The 18,209-nt window shown below is 36.0% G+C and overlaps 2 protein-coding genes across 2 annotated transcripts in view; one reads left to right on the top strand and one right to left on the bottom strand.

Moving 5' to 3' along the window:
- Positions 1-111: 111 nt before the first annotated feature.
- On the bottom strand, positions 112-8,650 carry LOC100366930 (general transcription factor 3C polypeptide 5-like). Its single transcript, XM_002738682.4, has 7 exons — positions 8,518-8,650; positions 7,335-7,551; positions 5,643-6,010; positions 4,714-4,921; positions 2,745-2,920; positions 2,326-2,563; positions 112-785 (listed from the first exon to the last, which is right to left on the bottom strand). The coding sequence occupies exons 1-7, from the start codon at positions 8,647-8,649 to the stop codon at positions 625-627; spliced, it is 1,500 nt and encodes a 499-aa protein (XP_002738728.1). The 5' UTR covers position 8,650; the 3' UTR covers positions 112-624.
- A 209-nt stretch (positions 8,651-8,859) lies between these two features.
- Positions 8,860-18,209, top strand: part of LOC102805738 (putative RNA polymerase II subunit B1 CTD phosphatase RPAP2) — a 68,605-nt gene continuing 59,255 nt past the window's right edge. The window contains exons 1-2 of the mRNA XM_006821399.3: positions 8,860-9,034; positions 10,477-10,591. Coding sequence (XP_006821462.2) covers positions 8,976-9,034; positions 10,477-10,591 — 174 coding nt within the window. The 5' untranslated portion in view covers positions 8,860-8,975. The remainder of the gene's footprint in view (positions 9,035-10,476; positions 10,592-18,209) is intronic.

Below are 18,209 nucleotides of genomic sequence, written 5' to 3'. Positions count from 1 at the left end.
AAAGATAAAATTTGTCTAGTGATTTTGTTAACTTGCATGTAATAAAGTGAAGAGTTTATCTTAATTTATATTGCAACTCTTCTACATCAACACAGAATAGTTAAAAACACCTTTCTTCATTTTTTTTTTTTTATTATAAAATATAAATATATACATTTACCAGTTATTTAAATATAACAGTATGAACAGCTTTATTCTGTCGTCTTAGAGACAGTGGATCTAAAGCAAAATTGAAACCTGAATACTGTAATTATTCACTGGGTTTTAATTTAGCTTATTTGGCTGACTGGAAAATGCACTAAATTATAACCCAGTGAATATGTAAAATTTAGCACAAAACACATTATCTAAATGATAAAACTGTGAATTTAAAACCCTCTGAAAATGCCTGAAATGGTAAATCAGCGAAATTTAAACCCAGTGAAAATTAGCCATTTTACAGTAACTGTGAAAACAATGAAAAAAAAATGATGACATTGGAGGAAGAATGTACAAAACCAATGTTTAGATTATGCCATGCATTGGTCGATGCAATTAGCGCATTGCCTTTGTGGATACTTTGTAGTGAAAGTCTCAAATGCAGACACTGTACAATTTTACCAAAGTATGCTTGAAAAATCATTTTCACAAATAATCTAATATCTCAGTAGTCATTTCGTTTTCACTACTGTCATCATCATCATCATCATCATCACCAACTACTGTATCATCTGCCACTTCATCATCTTCATCGTCATCATCACTGTTATCATTATCACCCTCGTCAGCTTGAGCACTCTGTACATCTGTAACATGGGAATGCACACAAAGTGCTCAAAGTTAAAACTGCACAGTTTTGTTGTTTCTGCAGAACACTTAAGACTGTTTTTACAATCATTTTGTATCCATGACAACTGCACCTTGGACGCAAGATTTAGCAGAGAGTAAGAGAGCCGTAAAACTTGTTTTTACCTAAAATAATTCTTTCCTGCCATCCTGTTCATGTCAACACCTTAATCATGGTACTTGACTATTGATCTGATTTGCATTTCAATCAGTATGTTGTTACAGTATAAATTAATAACATATCAACAAATTCTGATGTTTTTTTCAGTTTAAGCATGGCACTGTCCAAATACAGTAAAAGTGCCATGCTGTAACCCATTTTCCTGCCTCATTGAGGGTGCCAGATTTTAAAGTTTTATTTTATAATTACTTTTTTTAATTTAGGACCAAGTGGACATGATGAACCATCAGCTATCTCAAAGTCTTGAATATATAAAAGAAATTATGCAAATTTATAAATTAACTGAACACCTGGGATAAACACTGGGAATGAACATATTGGATGGACACCTGGGGATGAAAACCAGAGCTAAATCTGGGATGAAAAATGGGGCTGAACAAACATTTGGAATGAATACTGGCGACGAACAACTGTGATGAACACTGGGGAGAAACACTAGGGACAACCACCAGGGATGAACACTGGGGACGAACACCAGGGATGAACACTGGGGATGAACACTGAGACAAACACCTGGATGAACACTAGGGACAAAATCCTGGGAAAAACTCTGGAAATGAGCACGTTGGATGAAAACCAGAGCTAAACACAGGATGAAAAATGAGGCTGAATACCTGGAATGAACAATAGGGATGAACACCTGGTATAAATATTAGGAATGAAAACTGGGGGCGAACACCTGGGGATGAACACTTGGGACAAACACCTGGAACAAACACCTGGAATGAACACTGGGGAAGAAGACTGGGTTGAACACCTGGGATAAACACTAGGGACAAACACCTGGGATAAACACTAGGGACAAACACCTGGGATGAACACTGGGGATAAACACTAGGGACAAACACCTGGGATAAACACTAGGGACAAACACCTGGGATGAACACTGGGGATAAACACTAGGGACAAACACCTGGGATGAACACTGGGGACAAACATTTGGGATAAACACTGGAGACGAACATCTGGAATGAACACTGGGGATGAACACCTGGGACAAACACCTGGGATAAACACTAGGGACAAACACCTGGGATGAACACTGGGGATAAACACTAGGGACAAACACCTGGGATAAACACTAGGGACAAACACCTGGGATGAACACTGGGGATAAACACTAGGGACAAACACCTGGGATAAACACTAGGGACAAACACCTGGGATGAACACTGGGGACAAACATTTGGGATAAACACTGGAGACGAACATCTGGAATGAACACTGGGGATGAACACCTGGGATGAACACTAGGGACGAACACCAGAAATGAACACCAGGGTTAATTTTATTTCCACCAAAATAAAGTACATGTATACCTTTTTCTTGCACATTTGTTTCCTTGTTTTTTGCGGTTTTTCGCACCATATCAGACATGACATCTCTTAGTTTACTGAGGGTTTCTGATCGGCACCACCCCTCTTTTTCATCACAACATTCATCCTGTGAATTGGCCGAGATAATACTCTGCAGTTGGTCATTCTCAAGATCAGCAAACTGGTAAAACATCTGTCGATGTGGTGGCAAAGAGCCTTCCTTGAAAATATACTGTGATTCCTGAGAAACAAATAAAAGAAAATATCATGTCCTTGATGAGGCACTGTGTAGTACCTGCATGCCAAATTGAACTCGATCAGTAATTTTTAAGATACAAGTCGTAGAATGCAAAATATGGCAAGTGTAATTAATACGAGACATTTTCTTTGTCCACTCATGTGAATAACTGAAATCACTGTACCCCACGTTTGTTTCTTTTTGTCGTAGCATCCCCAGAACCGTCAGCGTGTTCACCAGTTTCATCAGTGCAGTCTTTGATGTGTACAACTTGTGGTCCTGGTCGGTGAATACTCAGCGGCAAGGCATAGTTGAATGTGCTACGTTTGGCTTTGACGGGTAAATCAGCAGCAGCAGCACCTAGTGAAAACGTCAAGCATAATTAATACTAAACTGTGCCTAGATTTTTCAGTTTAGCCTAGAATTTTGGCAATGTTCAATTCTACTAGCTACTACCCATAACACTAGTAACATAATCTAAACTGATTTCTTCATTATATTCTCATCCATTTTGAGTCTTGAAAGATCTGGTTTCAGACATAAAAATACATGATTTTATTGTTAGTATTTTCACAACAAAAATGGCCCCCGCAACCATTTTGGATGTTGTTCAGTTACCACCAGGGAGTAATACATATACAGATGGAGGGACAATCTCCCAGGCAGAGTTCTTGTTTTCCAGTAGCAATGAATCAACACGATATCTCTCTCATAACAAAAATACGCAAATGATACGCATAGTAAAAAATCTTGTGGTGTTTCACCACAAAATGGTGGTGGCAGAGATACTTTCGGTGATCTAACCGCAAGGAACTCTGGAAAGGAGAATGATGGAGGGGCACAGAAAAAACATCATCAACTCACAATAACATATACTGTAAAATACTTTATTTTTGCTTGGAATTAATTTTCGCTATTTTCACTGAAGGAATGATTCAGTGCAAATAAAATCCAGCAAATATACTATTTTTTTAGCTCCGCTGTCGACTTTGAGCAGAGCTTATCATATGAGTGATTGTCCGTCGTCCGTGTCAATGTTTTACTTTTTCGACTTCTTCTTGAAAACTACAAGCCTGAATGCTTTGATACTTGGTGTATATGTACCTTTGGTAGACCTCTCTCAGATTTGTTCATTTCATGATGATATCTTCAATTCTCTAATTTTGGTGAATATTTTTGTCATGTTTTGTAAAAAGTGATATTTTCGACTTCTTGTTAAAAACCGCAAGTCCAATTGCTTTGCTATTACATATATAGGTACTACATGTGGACCTCTCTTAGATTTGTTCTTTTTGTAATGATATCTTTAATTCTCTAATTTTGGTGAATATTTTTGTCATTTTTGGTAAAAAGTGATATTTTCGACTTCTTGTTAAAAACCGCAAGTCCAATTGCTTTGATGTTACATATATAGGTACTACATGTGGAACTCTCTCAGATTTGTTCATTTTGTAATGATGTCTTTAATTCTCTAATTTTGGTGAATATTTTTGTCATTTTTGGTAAAAAGTGATATTTTCAACTTCTTGTTGAAAACCGCGAGTCCAATTGCTTTGATATTACATACATAGGTACTACATATGGACCTCTCTCAGATTTGTTCATTTTGTAATGATATCTTCAATTTTAGTGAATATTTTTGTCATTTTTGGTAAAAAGTGATATTTTCGACTTCTTGTTAAAAACCGCAAGTCTGGTTGCTTTTATATTACATATATAGGTATTACATGTGGACCTTGTTAATTTCGTGGTGATATCTTCAATTACTTAATTTTGATGATTATTTTTGTCATTTTTGGTGAAAAGTGATATTTTTGAATTCTTGTTGAAAACAGCAAGGTCCGTTGCTTTGATACTATACATATTGTTCATTTTCTAATGATATCTTCAGTTCTTTAATTGAAATGTGCATTGCTAACAGCGGAGCTATCTCAGCCGACAGGCTACTTGTTTATATATTACATACAACTCATCAAAAATCAGTGAAAAGAAATTCCATACAAAACACCCAAAAGTCATTTCAGCAAAAATTATTTTACACTAGCTGACCCAAAATTAAAACATATTCTAAAATTCGGGAAAGGACCACCTCTAATAACATACTGGAAGTGGTACTTTTATGCAGTATATACCCTAAAAGGATTAATTCTTACTTTGCCTTAATCTGAAGTCCAATACTTGATATGAAATGGCAGCCGGGTCTTTCCTTGGATCGTATCCCAATCTGACCCACAATGACCTCCATGGTCCAGTCACAAAATAATAAGCTACAACAGGTAGAAGTACTTTGAGTTTTTCAATATGGATGTCAATATGACTCTTCAGGGCATTTTTAGACCACACTGGTCGCTTTTTGAACAACTAGATAAAAAAAGAAGAAAAACTGAAATACAATGAATTGTGCAGGTGTGTAATCTATTGGAGATGGAACGTCATGGAACTATTTGTGTGATAAGATAAAATAAATAAATTATCAATTTCTCAAACTTTCTAATCAGATCTTACTGCTAGAAAACACTGATGCAAATTAAGATTTAGGAAGCATGCATACTATATAATGTACAGTATTAACACAATATGAGAGCCCTTCACACCTGAGGTGGGGGAAGGGAGGTTGATGTTGAGTGGAGGGTGTCATCGACTCTCCTGCGAAGCCAAAGCCACTAGCCAAGATTCATTCACTAAGGTATTTGCTTAACCCTTTGAGCAGCAAAGGTATCTTCAGGCACCATCCACCAAATATTTCCAATTATAATCTGCTATTTTCCACATGAACATTTTTTTTCGCCAAAAACTAGAAGCAATGTCATGTTTTGCCTGTTTTGTTTAAAAATCAAGATAGAATTCACTGAAAATTACAGAAACTGTGAACAATTTAGCCAAATATCAGTGAGAAAACACATTTGGTTAATGTTCAATGAGGCCAGGATAATGCATTCATACAATGCCATATATGGGAACATACACATGACACACTAATTTGCATATGCATGTACTAATCTGAAGTGGGCCAAACAAACAGACGATGAGTCGCAATAAAATATGTACATCAAGCATAAAAATGACAGATAAAAAGTAAAACCTCTCTGATTTCGTCTTCTCCTGTGGGTTCTGGCATTTTCTTGAGTGAAACCAACGCAGCATCTAATGGCGTGTCAGGAACATCTTTATCGTCAAAATTCAAGAACCTAGCATTATGAGGACGCCTGGCTCTAGCAATACCAATTAGATGTGACGACCTATTAATGTCTCTGTGCTGATCTGGTCTGTAGTAATAGTCTATTGGAATGTCGATTCTCGAAAAACTTGGCGGTGGAATGAATAGTGATATATTTCTGTTCAGATATTCACAAGATTCTTCTACTTTGGTGATAAAAAGCTTCTGATGAAGTGACTCCATTTTGCCATCTTGTTGCCGAGCAACAGGAAGATACTGGTAATCGGCAAGTCCTATAAATAGTAAACACAGAACAATTGTTTACATTTATTGTCAAATTTTGCATGACTTTCCTTGTGAACAAGTCCTGTGTGATCTTGACATAATTTCATTCTTAAATAAAATGATTGATAATTGTACAAATATATAATAAATGTAAACACAATCTTCTAATCCATCAAATACACAGACCTTTCGAAAATGTCCGGAAATTGAAAAATAGCTCTCCAAAAAAACCCCCAAAACCCTGAGACAAGTTATAGGAATGAATTCAATTTAATTTGTTTGTGTGTTTATTATAAAAAAAAAAATAGTAATTTTTTTGTAGGAGAGTTTAGTTAGCTTCCCTCAGCGAAATTTTATGTGAGCAAACTGCTCAAGAGTGACGCTCACCTTAAAAGGAAAAGTCCATATATAGTATATGTAATTTAGAATAAATTTCCCAGGAGAGTATGCTACATGTACGCAATTTGTGCGTTTTGGGGTGTGAACTGCAAAAACTCATATATATAATTAAGGGTAAAAATGGCTGGGCTAAAACAATAATTACAATGTTTGGAAAATGCATTTTTCTAACTATACTTTATTTCTTTTTTGTAACGATTTAGGAATAATTTCAAAATAAATTTCAAGAGCGTATTTCAAGGATTTATAAGATACGGATAAGCAAATTAAATATTTATATACAGTAATATACGCTGAAAATCTTAGATGTGTTAATCAAACGCATTTCTTACCAAATATAACATCACGCAGAGGATTCTTGAGAAGGTATGAATTTATTTAAAAATGCAAAATGCATGCAAAACACGCTTTGGGATAATTTTCACCTAACTTCATCTTTTGATCTCCACCTCATATCACACCAGTTGCATGAAACTGACCAATACGTGGTTGATCATTACAAACTCTGGGGTAGCATTTGATACAGGGGAAATGATAGAAAAAAATTCTACATAAACAAAAATTACAGCAACTAAATCGAAAAAAAAAATCCGGTTTGATTCACCCAATAGCTTAAATATATGCTTAACTACTTTATATTAAAAAAAGGATTGTTTGTAGTTCAGTGATGGTTTCATTTGGAAATGTAATTTTTGAAAGAATCTCCTTTCGATGGGTTTGGTATTTTAAACATTATGAAAGCAAGTGTATTTCATCTTCTATGTCATGCAATGAACAATGTCTACAAATCATATATTTTAACAGTTTTGTTGGCTTAGGTGTGGTTACTTTTTCAATGGCTAAATTATACTTGGTCTGAAACTATCTATATACAATTGTTTTTGTTTTGTATTCAACAAGTTCCTGACACAAGTCAGAATACCTTGTTCTTACCTTGAAATCGGTACGTCGTGTCCACACTTCCTAAAATCTCACTTTTATATTGAGTCTCTACTGCGCTATCCGTCTGCCCAGCTTTCGGTTTTCGTGTTCTTTTTGTGACTTTCAGGAGTACGCTGGTCGTTGCATATCTGTTTCCACATGCAGGGTGACAGTACGGATCATCTGGACGAAAGCGTAATTCTAATCGCCTGCTTGGATCGCAATGAATCTATCAAAAGTGTTTCATATATTTTAGTACTCTGACATGCATAGGACTGTCAATTCTACAACAATTCTATTTTTAACACTTTTAGACAATTATAGTAATGCTCATGTGATATTTTCTCAGTGTTGAATTACATGACCCAGTATCGTCTGTACCCGGCTCATGCCACCAATTACCCCTGCGTACAGTGCTGTATGTACGGGGACACGTTCGGTTGATAGATGTCCCCACCACAGCCCTGCGTACCTCCATAGACAAAGTCCGGGAGCGTACCGTAATTGGTGCGCAAGTTAAAAATAAGTAGTTTCCCAGCCAAAATCGGTTGAAATGACGATAGTTATCCGTAACAACCATCATAAAGTTATCTGAAACTGAAATGTCTTTAAAAAAACGACTAGTAAAGACGGACAAATTGTAAACGCATACATGTAGGTACCGGAGGAATTATCCACCAAACGCCGCCATTTTTAATTTCATTCACGCGAGAGAATGCGTTTGTTTTTAGGGCAAAGTAGCCGATTTCATCCACAATTGGACTCCGAACTGGGAGTTCTCGATATATCTGATAATCGATCATCATTTTTGGTACCTGGGCATGTTATTCCATTAAAAAAGTTATATTTTTCAAAGTCCCGGACTTTGTCTATGGAAGTTCACAGGGCTGTGGTGGGGACATCTATCAACCGAACGCGTCCCCGTACACACAGCACTGTACGCAGGGCTAGCCACCAATTAGCACTGATTACCGACGGTGACTCCTTCGATACCTTCCAATCCCATGAAAATTGCCTAAAAACGTCTCAGTTCATACTCGTTGATCTGCGCAACAGTCAAAGTCGCCATCTTTGTTTATATAAGACCCATATATCTCGCACATGCGCAGAGCGACGACTACCGCGCTTTAACCGTCTATCAACGAAATATACTAGTACTCAAGTTTAAAAGTACTGCCATCGAATAATTTCTTACCTTTGATATTATGTCTTCACCACCAAGAGTTGACAGCATTTTGTCAACATTTTTCACAAAGCCTGGATATTCAATACAAACAAATCTTTTACGATGGAACGGCACATGCTCATCTTTGTTTTCATCTGCCATTTTGATATATCACCTCGATCGGGAAGAATGTTTGAAATGAATAATAATTATTGCACTCTGTTTTGCATATTATACATATCTGACTACAATATCAGTTTCAAACTAATATATTAGATATTTTTGTAAGTTGTTAGTTTTATGGTTTGTATTACAATTTGTCTATCATCATCCAAGACTATTCACGAACGAGGCTCATTTAACATAGTCTTATTTCAAAATGGCTGCGTCCATGTGAACATATGCGAGAGAAGAATTGTTATAACTTCCGTGGATACATCGATTGTCGTTGACACTTCCCGTTACATATTGCAACCGTAATAACGCAAATGTCGAAGGCACATAAGTCAAGAAAGAAAAAGGGTGATCCGGAAATAGATCCTAAAAGGTGTGAGTTTAAATAATAACGTCGTCGCATCGCATGTCCTGGTTTGTTGACAACATCAACTTCTGTGTCCATAATATAAATCAGCCAGTTGCACTGTACTATATTTTTGCATGACTGCTCGTCTAGACTGTAGGTGTGTCGGAAATTCACTCATATATCGAGTTATTATTCAACCAATACCACAAAATTATATATAGGAGAAGTAAAAAGTAATTTTTTTCCATAACTTGTATTTAATTTTGAAGTATCCGTTCTAAAAAAAGTGGTCTGACATTTCCCAAAACCTTTAATTTTTCTCTCCTATTTGTTATAAATTATTTGCTCTGCTAGTTGTGCTTAGATAAATGGCATTCGTTTATATAGGGCCACAAAGAAAATTAAATTTTATTTTATTTTAATGATTCAATATACAATTTATTGATTTTTTTTTTCTTTTGGAGACACACTTCAAATATAGTATTGAAGATGGTCTAGTTAGTGGCATCATGGACGTACTAATGGTAGTACATCCATGGTGTCATGTACAGCTATGGTTTACAAACAGACATCGGTTCAAGATTATCTCCTGTTTATGCTTTGCACACGCAGGAACCAAAATACCTTTTTGAAATGCCTGGCTACCCCATAGACCCTACCACATATTTACTCTCTCATCCCAATTCCATATGTTCCATAGTGCTCCACTCCTGTATGAAAGTATCTTTCATGTTAATAAAGGTTTTCAATGTGTCAAGATATTAGCAAAATAAATGTGACATAGTATATGATAATAACGCCAATCGATCAAAACAAAATGAAAAAAATAAATTAAAAACATACAGTGACTTAGCAAACTATTTTGCTTTGAAACCTACCTTGTTACCCTGCAAAATATTGAGTTGCGCCAAAATTTAACTAAATTCTGCCTCAGTGACCATAACTTGATAACTGAGACTGGCAGACATCTAATAGATTATGCAACCTTTGTGATCAAAACCAAGTAAAAGATGTGTATCACCTAATGATGTCATGCCAAAGATATACCCCCAAAATAAATTCATTCATAGCCTTGCTAGACAACAGTGGTCTAACACTCCCTGTAGCAAGGTAACAATCCTCTTTCAGTGTTTAAGTTTTGCATTTTGTTTTCTATCTATTGTAGTATTATAATTTAATCCTAATATTTTTTATTCTCTGTAATGTATTTGGTTAGTTTGTTTTATTTTATCTATTTACTTTTTTGTAACCTTTTATTCCTTCTTAAACTTTTGTAACCATTGCCAATCCCTCCGGGGAATGAGTAAGTGTTAATAAATTATTATTATTATTATTAACATATCAAATATTTTTGTTTTTACAAAGTATGGTAATGATATAAAGGTCTTACATTCTGCTTTAAATAACATAATAATTAGGAAATATAATATGACTGGTCATATTTTTTATCAACTCTTTTCTTCCAGGAAGGCATCTTTGGAAGCAAAAATCAGGAAGCAAGTTGCTTGTGAGGAAAGAGCTTTCAGAATTGTGGAAAAACTTCTGGATAATCCAATAACGGAGGAGTATTTAATTGACTGTGTAAGTATGGTTCACAAAGGACCATAGTTAGTGATCTGTTTAATTTTTGGATGACATTCTTCATCAGTTGCATTTATTGGCCGATAGCTGTCCACTATATAAAAATGGAACACATTTATTGGCCAATAGCTGTCCACTATATAAATAAAGGAGCACATTTATTGGCCAATAGCTGTCCACTATATAAAAATGGAACACGTTCATTGGCCGATAGCTGTCCACTATATAAAAATGGAGCACATTTATTGGCCGATAGCTGTCTGCTATATAAATATGGAACACATTTATTGGCCGATAACTGTCCACTATATAAAAATGGAACACATTTATTGGCCAATAGCTGTCCACTATATAAAAATGGAGCATATTTATTGGCCAATAGCTGTTCACTATATAAAAATGGAACACATTCCTTGGCCGATAGCTGTCCACTATATAATGATGGATCACATTTATTGGCCAATAGCTGTCCACTATATAAAGATGGAACACATTTATTTGCCGATAGCTGTCTGCTATATAAAGATGGAACACATTTATTGGCTGATAGCTGTCCACTATATAATGATGGATCACATTTATTGGCCAATAGCTGTCCACTTTATAAAAATGAAGCACATTTATTGGCTGATAGCTGTCCACTATATAATGATGGATCACATTTATTGGCCAATATCTGTCCACTATATAAAAATGGAGCACATTTATTGGTCGATAGCTGTCCACTATATAAAAATGGAGCACATTTATTGGCCGATAGCTGTCTGCTATATAAAGATGGAACACATTTATTGGCCAACAGCTCTCTGCTATATAAAGATGGAACACATTTATTGGCCGATAGCTGTCTGCTATATAAAGATGGAACACATTTATCGGCCAATAGCTGTCTGCTATATAAAAATGGAGCACATTTATTGGCCGATAGCTGTCTGCTATATAAAGATGAATCACATTTATTGGCCGATAGCTGTCTGCTATATAAAGATGGAACACATTTATTGGCTGATAGCTGTCTCCTATATAAAGATAGAACACATTTATTGGCCGATAGCTGTCCACTATATAAAAAATGGAGCACATTTATTGGCCAATAGCTGTCCACTATATAAAAAATGGAGCACATTTATTGGCCAATAGCTGTCCACTATATAATGATGGATCACATTTATTGGCCGATAGCTGTCCACTATATAAAGATGCATCACATTTATTGGCCAATAGCTGTCCACTATATAAAAATGGGTAATATTTATTGGCCGATAGCTGTTCACTATATAAAAATGGAGCACATTTATTGGCCGATAGCTGTCCACTATATAAAGATGGAGCACATTTATTGGCCGATAGCTGTCTGCTATATAAAGATGGAGCACATTTATTGGCCAAAAACTGTCCACTATATAAAAATGGAGCACATTTATTGGCCGATAGCTGTCCACTATATAAAAATGGAGCACATTTATTGGTCGATAGCTGTCCACTATATAAAAATGGAGCACATTTATTGGCCGATAGCTGTCTGCTATATAAAGATGGAACACATTTATTGGCCAACAGCTCTCTGCTATATAAAGATGGAACACATTTATTGGCCGATAGCTGTCTGCTATATAAAAATGGAACACATTTATTGGCTGATAGCTGTCCACTATATAAAAATGGAGCACATTTATTGGCCGATAGCTGTCCACTATATAAAGAAGGAGCACATTTATTGGCCGATAGCTGTCTGCTATATAAAGATGGAGCACATTTATTGGCCGAAAACTGTCCACTATATAAAAATGGAGCACATTTATTGGCCGATAGCTGTCCACTATATAAAGATGGAGCACATTTATTGGCCGATAGCTCTCTGCTATATAAAGATGGAGCACATTTATTGGCCGAAAAGTGTCCACTATATAAAAATGGAGCACATTTATTGGCCGATAGCTGTCTGCTATATAAAGATGGAACACATTTATCGGCCAATAGCTGTCTGCTATATAAAAATGGAGCACATTTATTGGCCGATAGCTGTCTGCTATATAAAGATAGATCACATTTATTGGCCGATAGCTGTCTGCTATATAAAGATGGAACACATTTATTGGCTGATAGCTGTCTGCTATATAAAAATGGAACACATTTATTGGCTGATAGCTGTCCACTATATAATGATGGATCACATTTATTGGCCAATAGCTGTCCACTATATAAAGATGGAACACATTTATTGGCCGATAGCTGTCTGCTATATAAAGATGGAACACATTTATTGGCTGATAGCTGTCCACTATATAATGATGGATCACATTTATTGGCCAATAGCTGTCCACTTTATAAAAATGGAGCACATTTATTGGCTGATAGCTGTCCACTATATAATGATGGATCACATTTATTGGCCAATATCTGTCCACTATATAAAAATGGAGCACATTTATTGGTCGATAGCTGTCCACTATATAAAAATGGAGCACATTTATTGGCCGATAGCTGTCTGCTATATAAAGATGGAACACATTTATTGGCCAACAGCTCTCTGCTATATAAAGATGGAACACATTTATTGGCCGATAGCTGTCTGCTATATAAAGATGGAACACATTTATCGGCCAATAGCTGTCTGCTATATAAAAATGGAGCACATTTATTGGCCGATAGCTGTCTGCTATATAAAGATGGATCACATTTATTGGCCGATAGCTGTCTGCTATATAAAGATGGAACACATTTATTGGCTGATAGCTGTCTGCTATATAAAAATGGAACACAATTATTGGCTGATAGCTGTCCACTATATAATGATGGATCACATTTATTGGCCAATAGCTGTCCACTATATAAAGATGGAACACATTTATTGGCTGATAGCTGTCTGCTATATAAAGATGGAACACATTTATTGGCTGATAGCTGTCCACTATATAATGATGGATCACATTTATTGGCCAATAACTGTCCACTTTATAAAAATGAAGCACATTTATTGGCTGATAGCTGTCCACTATATAATGATGGATCACATTTATTGGCCAATAGCTGTCCACTATATAAAAATGGAACACATTTATTGGCCGATAGCTGTCTGCTATATAAAGATGGAGCACATTTATTGGCCAATAGCTGTCTGCTATATAAAGATGAAGCACATTTATTGGCCGATAGCTGTCTGCTATATAAAGATGGAGCACATTTATTGGCGGATAGCTGTCTGCTATATAAAGATGGAACACATTTATTGGCCGATAGCTGTCTCATATATAATAATGGAACACATTTATTGGCCAATAGCTGTCCACTATATAATGATGGATCACATTTATTGGCCAATAGCTGTCCACTATATAATGATGGATCACATTTATTGGCCAATAGCTGTCCACTATATAAAAATGAAGCACATTTATTGGCTGATAGCTGTCCACTATATAATGATGGATCACATTTATTGGCCAATAGCTGTCCACTATATAAAAATGGAACACATTTATTGGCCGATAGCTGTCTGCTATATAAAGAAAAATAAGATGGAGCACATTTATTGGCCAATAGCTGTCTGCTATATAAAGATGAAGCACATTTATTGGCCGATAGCTGTCTGCTATATAAAGATGGAGCACATTTATTGGCCGATAGCTGTCTGCTATATAAAGATGGAGCACATTTATTGGCCCATAGCTGTCTGCTATATAAAGATGGAACACATTTATTGGCCAATAGCTGTCTGCTATATATAGATGGAGCACATTTATTGGCCGATAACTGTCTGCTATATAAAGATGGAACACATTTATTGGTCGATAGCTGTCCACTATATAAAGATAGAACACATTTATTGGCCGATAGCTGTCTGCTATATAAAAATGGAACACATTTATTGGCCGATAGCTGTCCACTATATAAAGATAGAACACATTTATTGGCCGATAGCTGTCTGCTATATAAAAATGGAACACATTTATTGGCCGATAGCTGTCCACTAAATAAAAATGGAGCACATTTATTGGCCGATAGCTGTTCACTATATAAAAATGGAGCACATTTATTGGCTGATAGCTGTCCACTATATAAAAATGGAGCACATTTATTGGCTGATAGCTGTCCACTATATAAAAATGGAGCACATTTATTGGCCGATAGCTGTCCACTATATAATGATGGATCATATTTATTGGCCGATAGCTGTCCACTATATAAAGATGGAGCACATTTATTGGCCGATAGCTGTCCGCTATATAAAGATGGAACACATTTATAGGCTGATAGCTGTCTGCTATATAAAGATGGAACACATTTATTGGCCAATAGCTGTCCACTATATAAAAATGGATCACATTTATTGGCCAATAGCTGTCCACTATATAAAAATGGAGCACATTTATAGGCTGATAGCTGTCTGCTATATAAAGATGGAACACATTTATTGGCCAATAGCTGTCCACTATATAAAGATGGAACACATTTATTGGCCAATAGCTGTGCACTATATAAAAATGGATCCCATTTATTGGCCGATAGCTGTCTGCTATATAAAGATGGAGCACATTTATTGGCTGATAGCTGTCCACTATATAATGATGGAGCACATTTATTGGCCGATAGCTGTCCACTATATAAAGATGGAGCACATTTATTGGCCGATAGCTGTCTGCTATATAAAGATGGAACACATTTATTGGCCAATAGCTGTCCACTATATAAAAATGGATCACATTTATTGGCCGATAGCTGTCTGCTATATAAAGATGGAGCACATTTATTGGCTGATAGCTGTCCACTATATAATGATGGAACACATTCCTTGGCCGATAGCTGTCCACTATATAAAAATGGATCACATTTATTGGCCGATAGCTGTCCACTATATAAAAATGAAGCACATTTATTGGCTGATAGCTGTCCACTATATAATGATGGATCACATTTATTGGCCAATAGCTGTCCACTATATAAAAATGGAACACATTTATTGGCTGATAGCTGTCCACTATATAAAAATGGAACACATTTATTGGCCGATAGCTGTCTGCTATATAAAGATGGAATACATTTATTGGCCGATAGCTGTCTGCTATATAAAAATGGAACACATTTATTGGCCGATAGCTGTCTGCTATATAAAGATGGAACACATTTATTGGCCGATAGCTGTCTGCTATATAAAGATGGAGCACATTTATTGGCCGATAGCTGTCTGCTATATGAAAATGGAACACATTTATTGGCCGATAGCTGTCCACTATATAAAAATGGAGCACATTTATTGGTCGATAGCTGTCCACTATATAAAAATGGAGCACATTTATTGGCCGATAGCTGTCTGCTATATAAAGATGGAACACATTTATTGGCCGATAGCTGTCTGCTATATAAAGATGGAACACATTTATTGGCCGATAGCTGTCTGCTATATAAAGATGGAATACATTTATTGGCCGATAGCTGTCTGCTATATAAAGATGGAGCACATTTATTGGCCAATAGCTGTCTGCTATATAAAGATGGAGCACATTTATTGGCCGATAGCTGTCCACTATATAAAAATGGAGCACATTTATTGGCTAATGGCTGTTCACTATATAAAGATGGATCACAGTTATTGGCCGATAGCTGTCTGCTATATAAAGATGGAGCACATTTATTGGCCAATAGCTGTCTGCTATATAAAGATGAAGCACATATATTGGCCGATAGCTGTCTGCTATATAAAGATGGAGCACATTTATTGGCCGATAGCTGTCTGCTATATAAAGATGGAACACATTTATTGGCCGATAGCTGTCTCCTATATAAAAATGGAACACATTTATTGGCCAATAGCTGTCCACTATATAAAAATGGAGCACATTTATTGGTCGATAGCTGTCCACTATATAAAAATGGAGCACAATTATTTGCCGATAGCTGTCCACTATATAAAAATGGAGCACATTTTTGGCCGATAGCTGTCTGCTATATAAAAATGGAACACATTTATTGGCCGATAGCTGTCTGCTATATAAAGATGGAGCACATTTATTGGCCAATAGCTGTCTGCTATATAAAGATGAAGCACATTTATTGGCCGATAGCTGTCTGCTATATAAAGATGGAGCACATTTATTGGCCGATAGCTGTCTGCTATATAAAGATGGAGCACATTTATTGGCCCATAGCTGTCTGCTATATAAGGATGGAACACATTTATTGGCCAATAGCTGTCTGCTATATATAGATGGAGCACATTTATTGGCCGATAACTGTCTGCTATATAAAGATAGAACACATTTATTGGTCGATAGCTGTCCACTATATGAAGATAGAACACATTTATTGGCCGATAGCTGTCTGCTATATAAAAATGGAACACATTTATTGGCCGATAGCTGTCCACTATATAAAGATAGAACACATTTATTGGCCGATAGCTGTCTGCTATATAAAAATGGAACACATTTATTGGCCGATAGCTGTCCACTAAATAAAAATGGAGCACATTTATTGGCCGATAGCTGTTCACTATATAAAAATGGAGCACATTTATTGGCTGATAGCTGTCCACTATATAAAAATGGAGCACATTTATTGGCCGATAGCTGTCCACTATATAATGATGGATCATATTTATTGGCCGATAGCTGTCCACTATATAAAGATGGAGCACATTTATTGGCCGATAGCTGTCCGCTATATAAAGATGGAACACATTTATAGGCTGATAGCTGTCTGCTATATAAAGATGGAACACATTTATTGGCCAATAGCTGTCCACTATATAAAAATGGATCACATTTATTGGCCAATAGCTGTCCACTATATAAAAATGGAGCATATTTATAGGCTGATAGCTGTCTGCTATATAAAGATGGAACACATTTATTGGCCAATAGCTGTCCACTATATAAAGATGGAACACATTTATTGGCCAATAGCTGTGCACTATATAAAAATGGATCCCATTTATTGGCCGATAGCTGTCTGCTATATAAAGATGGAGCACATTTATTGGCTGATAGCTGTCCACTATATAAAAATGGATCACATTTATTGGCCAATAGCTGTCCACTATATAAAAATGGAGCACATTTATAGGCTGATAGCTGTCTGCTATATAAAGATGGAACACATTTATTGGCCAATAGCTGTCCACTATATAAAGATGGAACACATTTATTGGCCAATAGCTGTGCACTATATAAAAATGGATCCCATTTATTGGCCGATAGCTGTCTGCTATATAAAGATGGAGCACATTTATTGGCTGATAGCTGTCCACTATATAATGATGGAGCACATTTATTGGCCGATAGCTGTCCACTATATAAAGATGGAGCACATTTATTGGCCGATAGCTGTCTGCTATATAAAGATGGAACACATTTATTGGCCAATAGCTGTCCACTATATAAAAATGGATCACATTTATTGGCCGATAGCTGTCTGCTATATAAAGATGGAGCACATTTATTGGCTGATAGCTGTCCACTATATAATGATGGAACACATTCCTTGGCCGATAGCTGTCCACTATATAAAAATGGATCACATTTATTGGCCGATAGCTGTCCACTATATAAAAATGAAGCACATTTATTGGCTGATAGCTGTCCACTATATAATGATGGATCACATTTATTGGCCAATAGCT

This window comes from Saccoglossus kowalevskii, chromosome 17, assembly GCF_978046115.1.
Source record: "Saccoglossus kowalevskii chromosome 17, keSacKowa6.1, whole genome shotgun sequence".
Classification (NCBI taxonomy): Eukaryota; Metazoa; Hemichordata; class Enteropneusta; family Harrimaniidae; genus Saccoglossus; species Saccoglossus kowalevskii.
The sequence above is the reverse complement of the archived record's forward strand: the minus strand, read 5'-3'. Positions and strand labels throughout refer to the sequence as shown.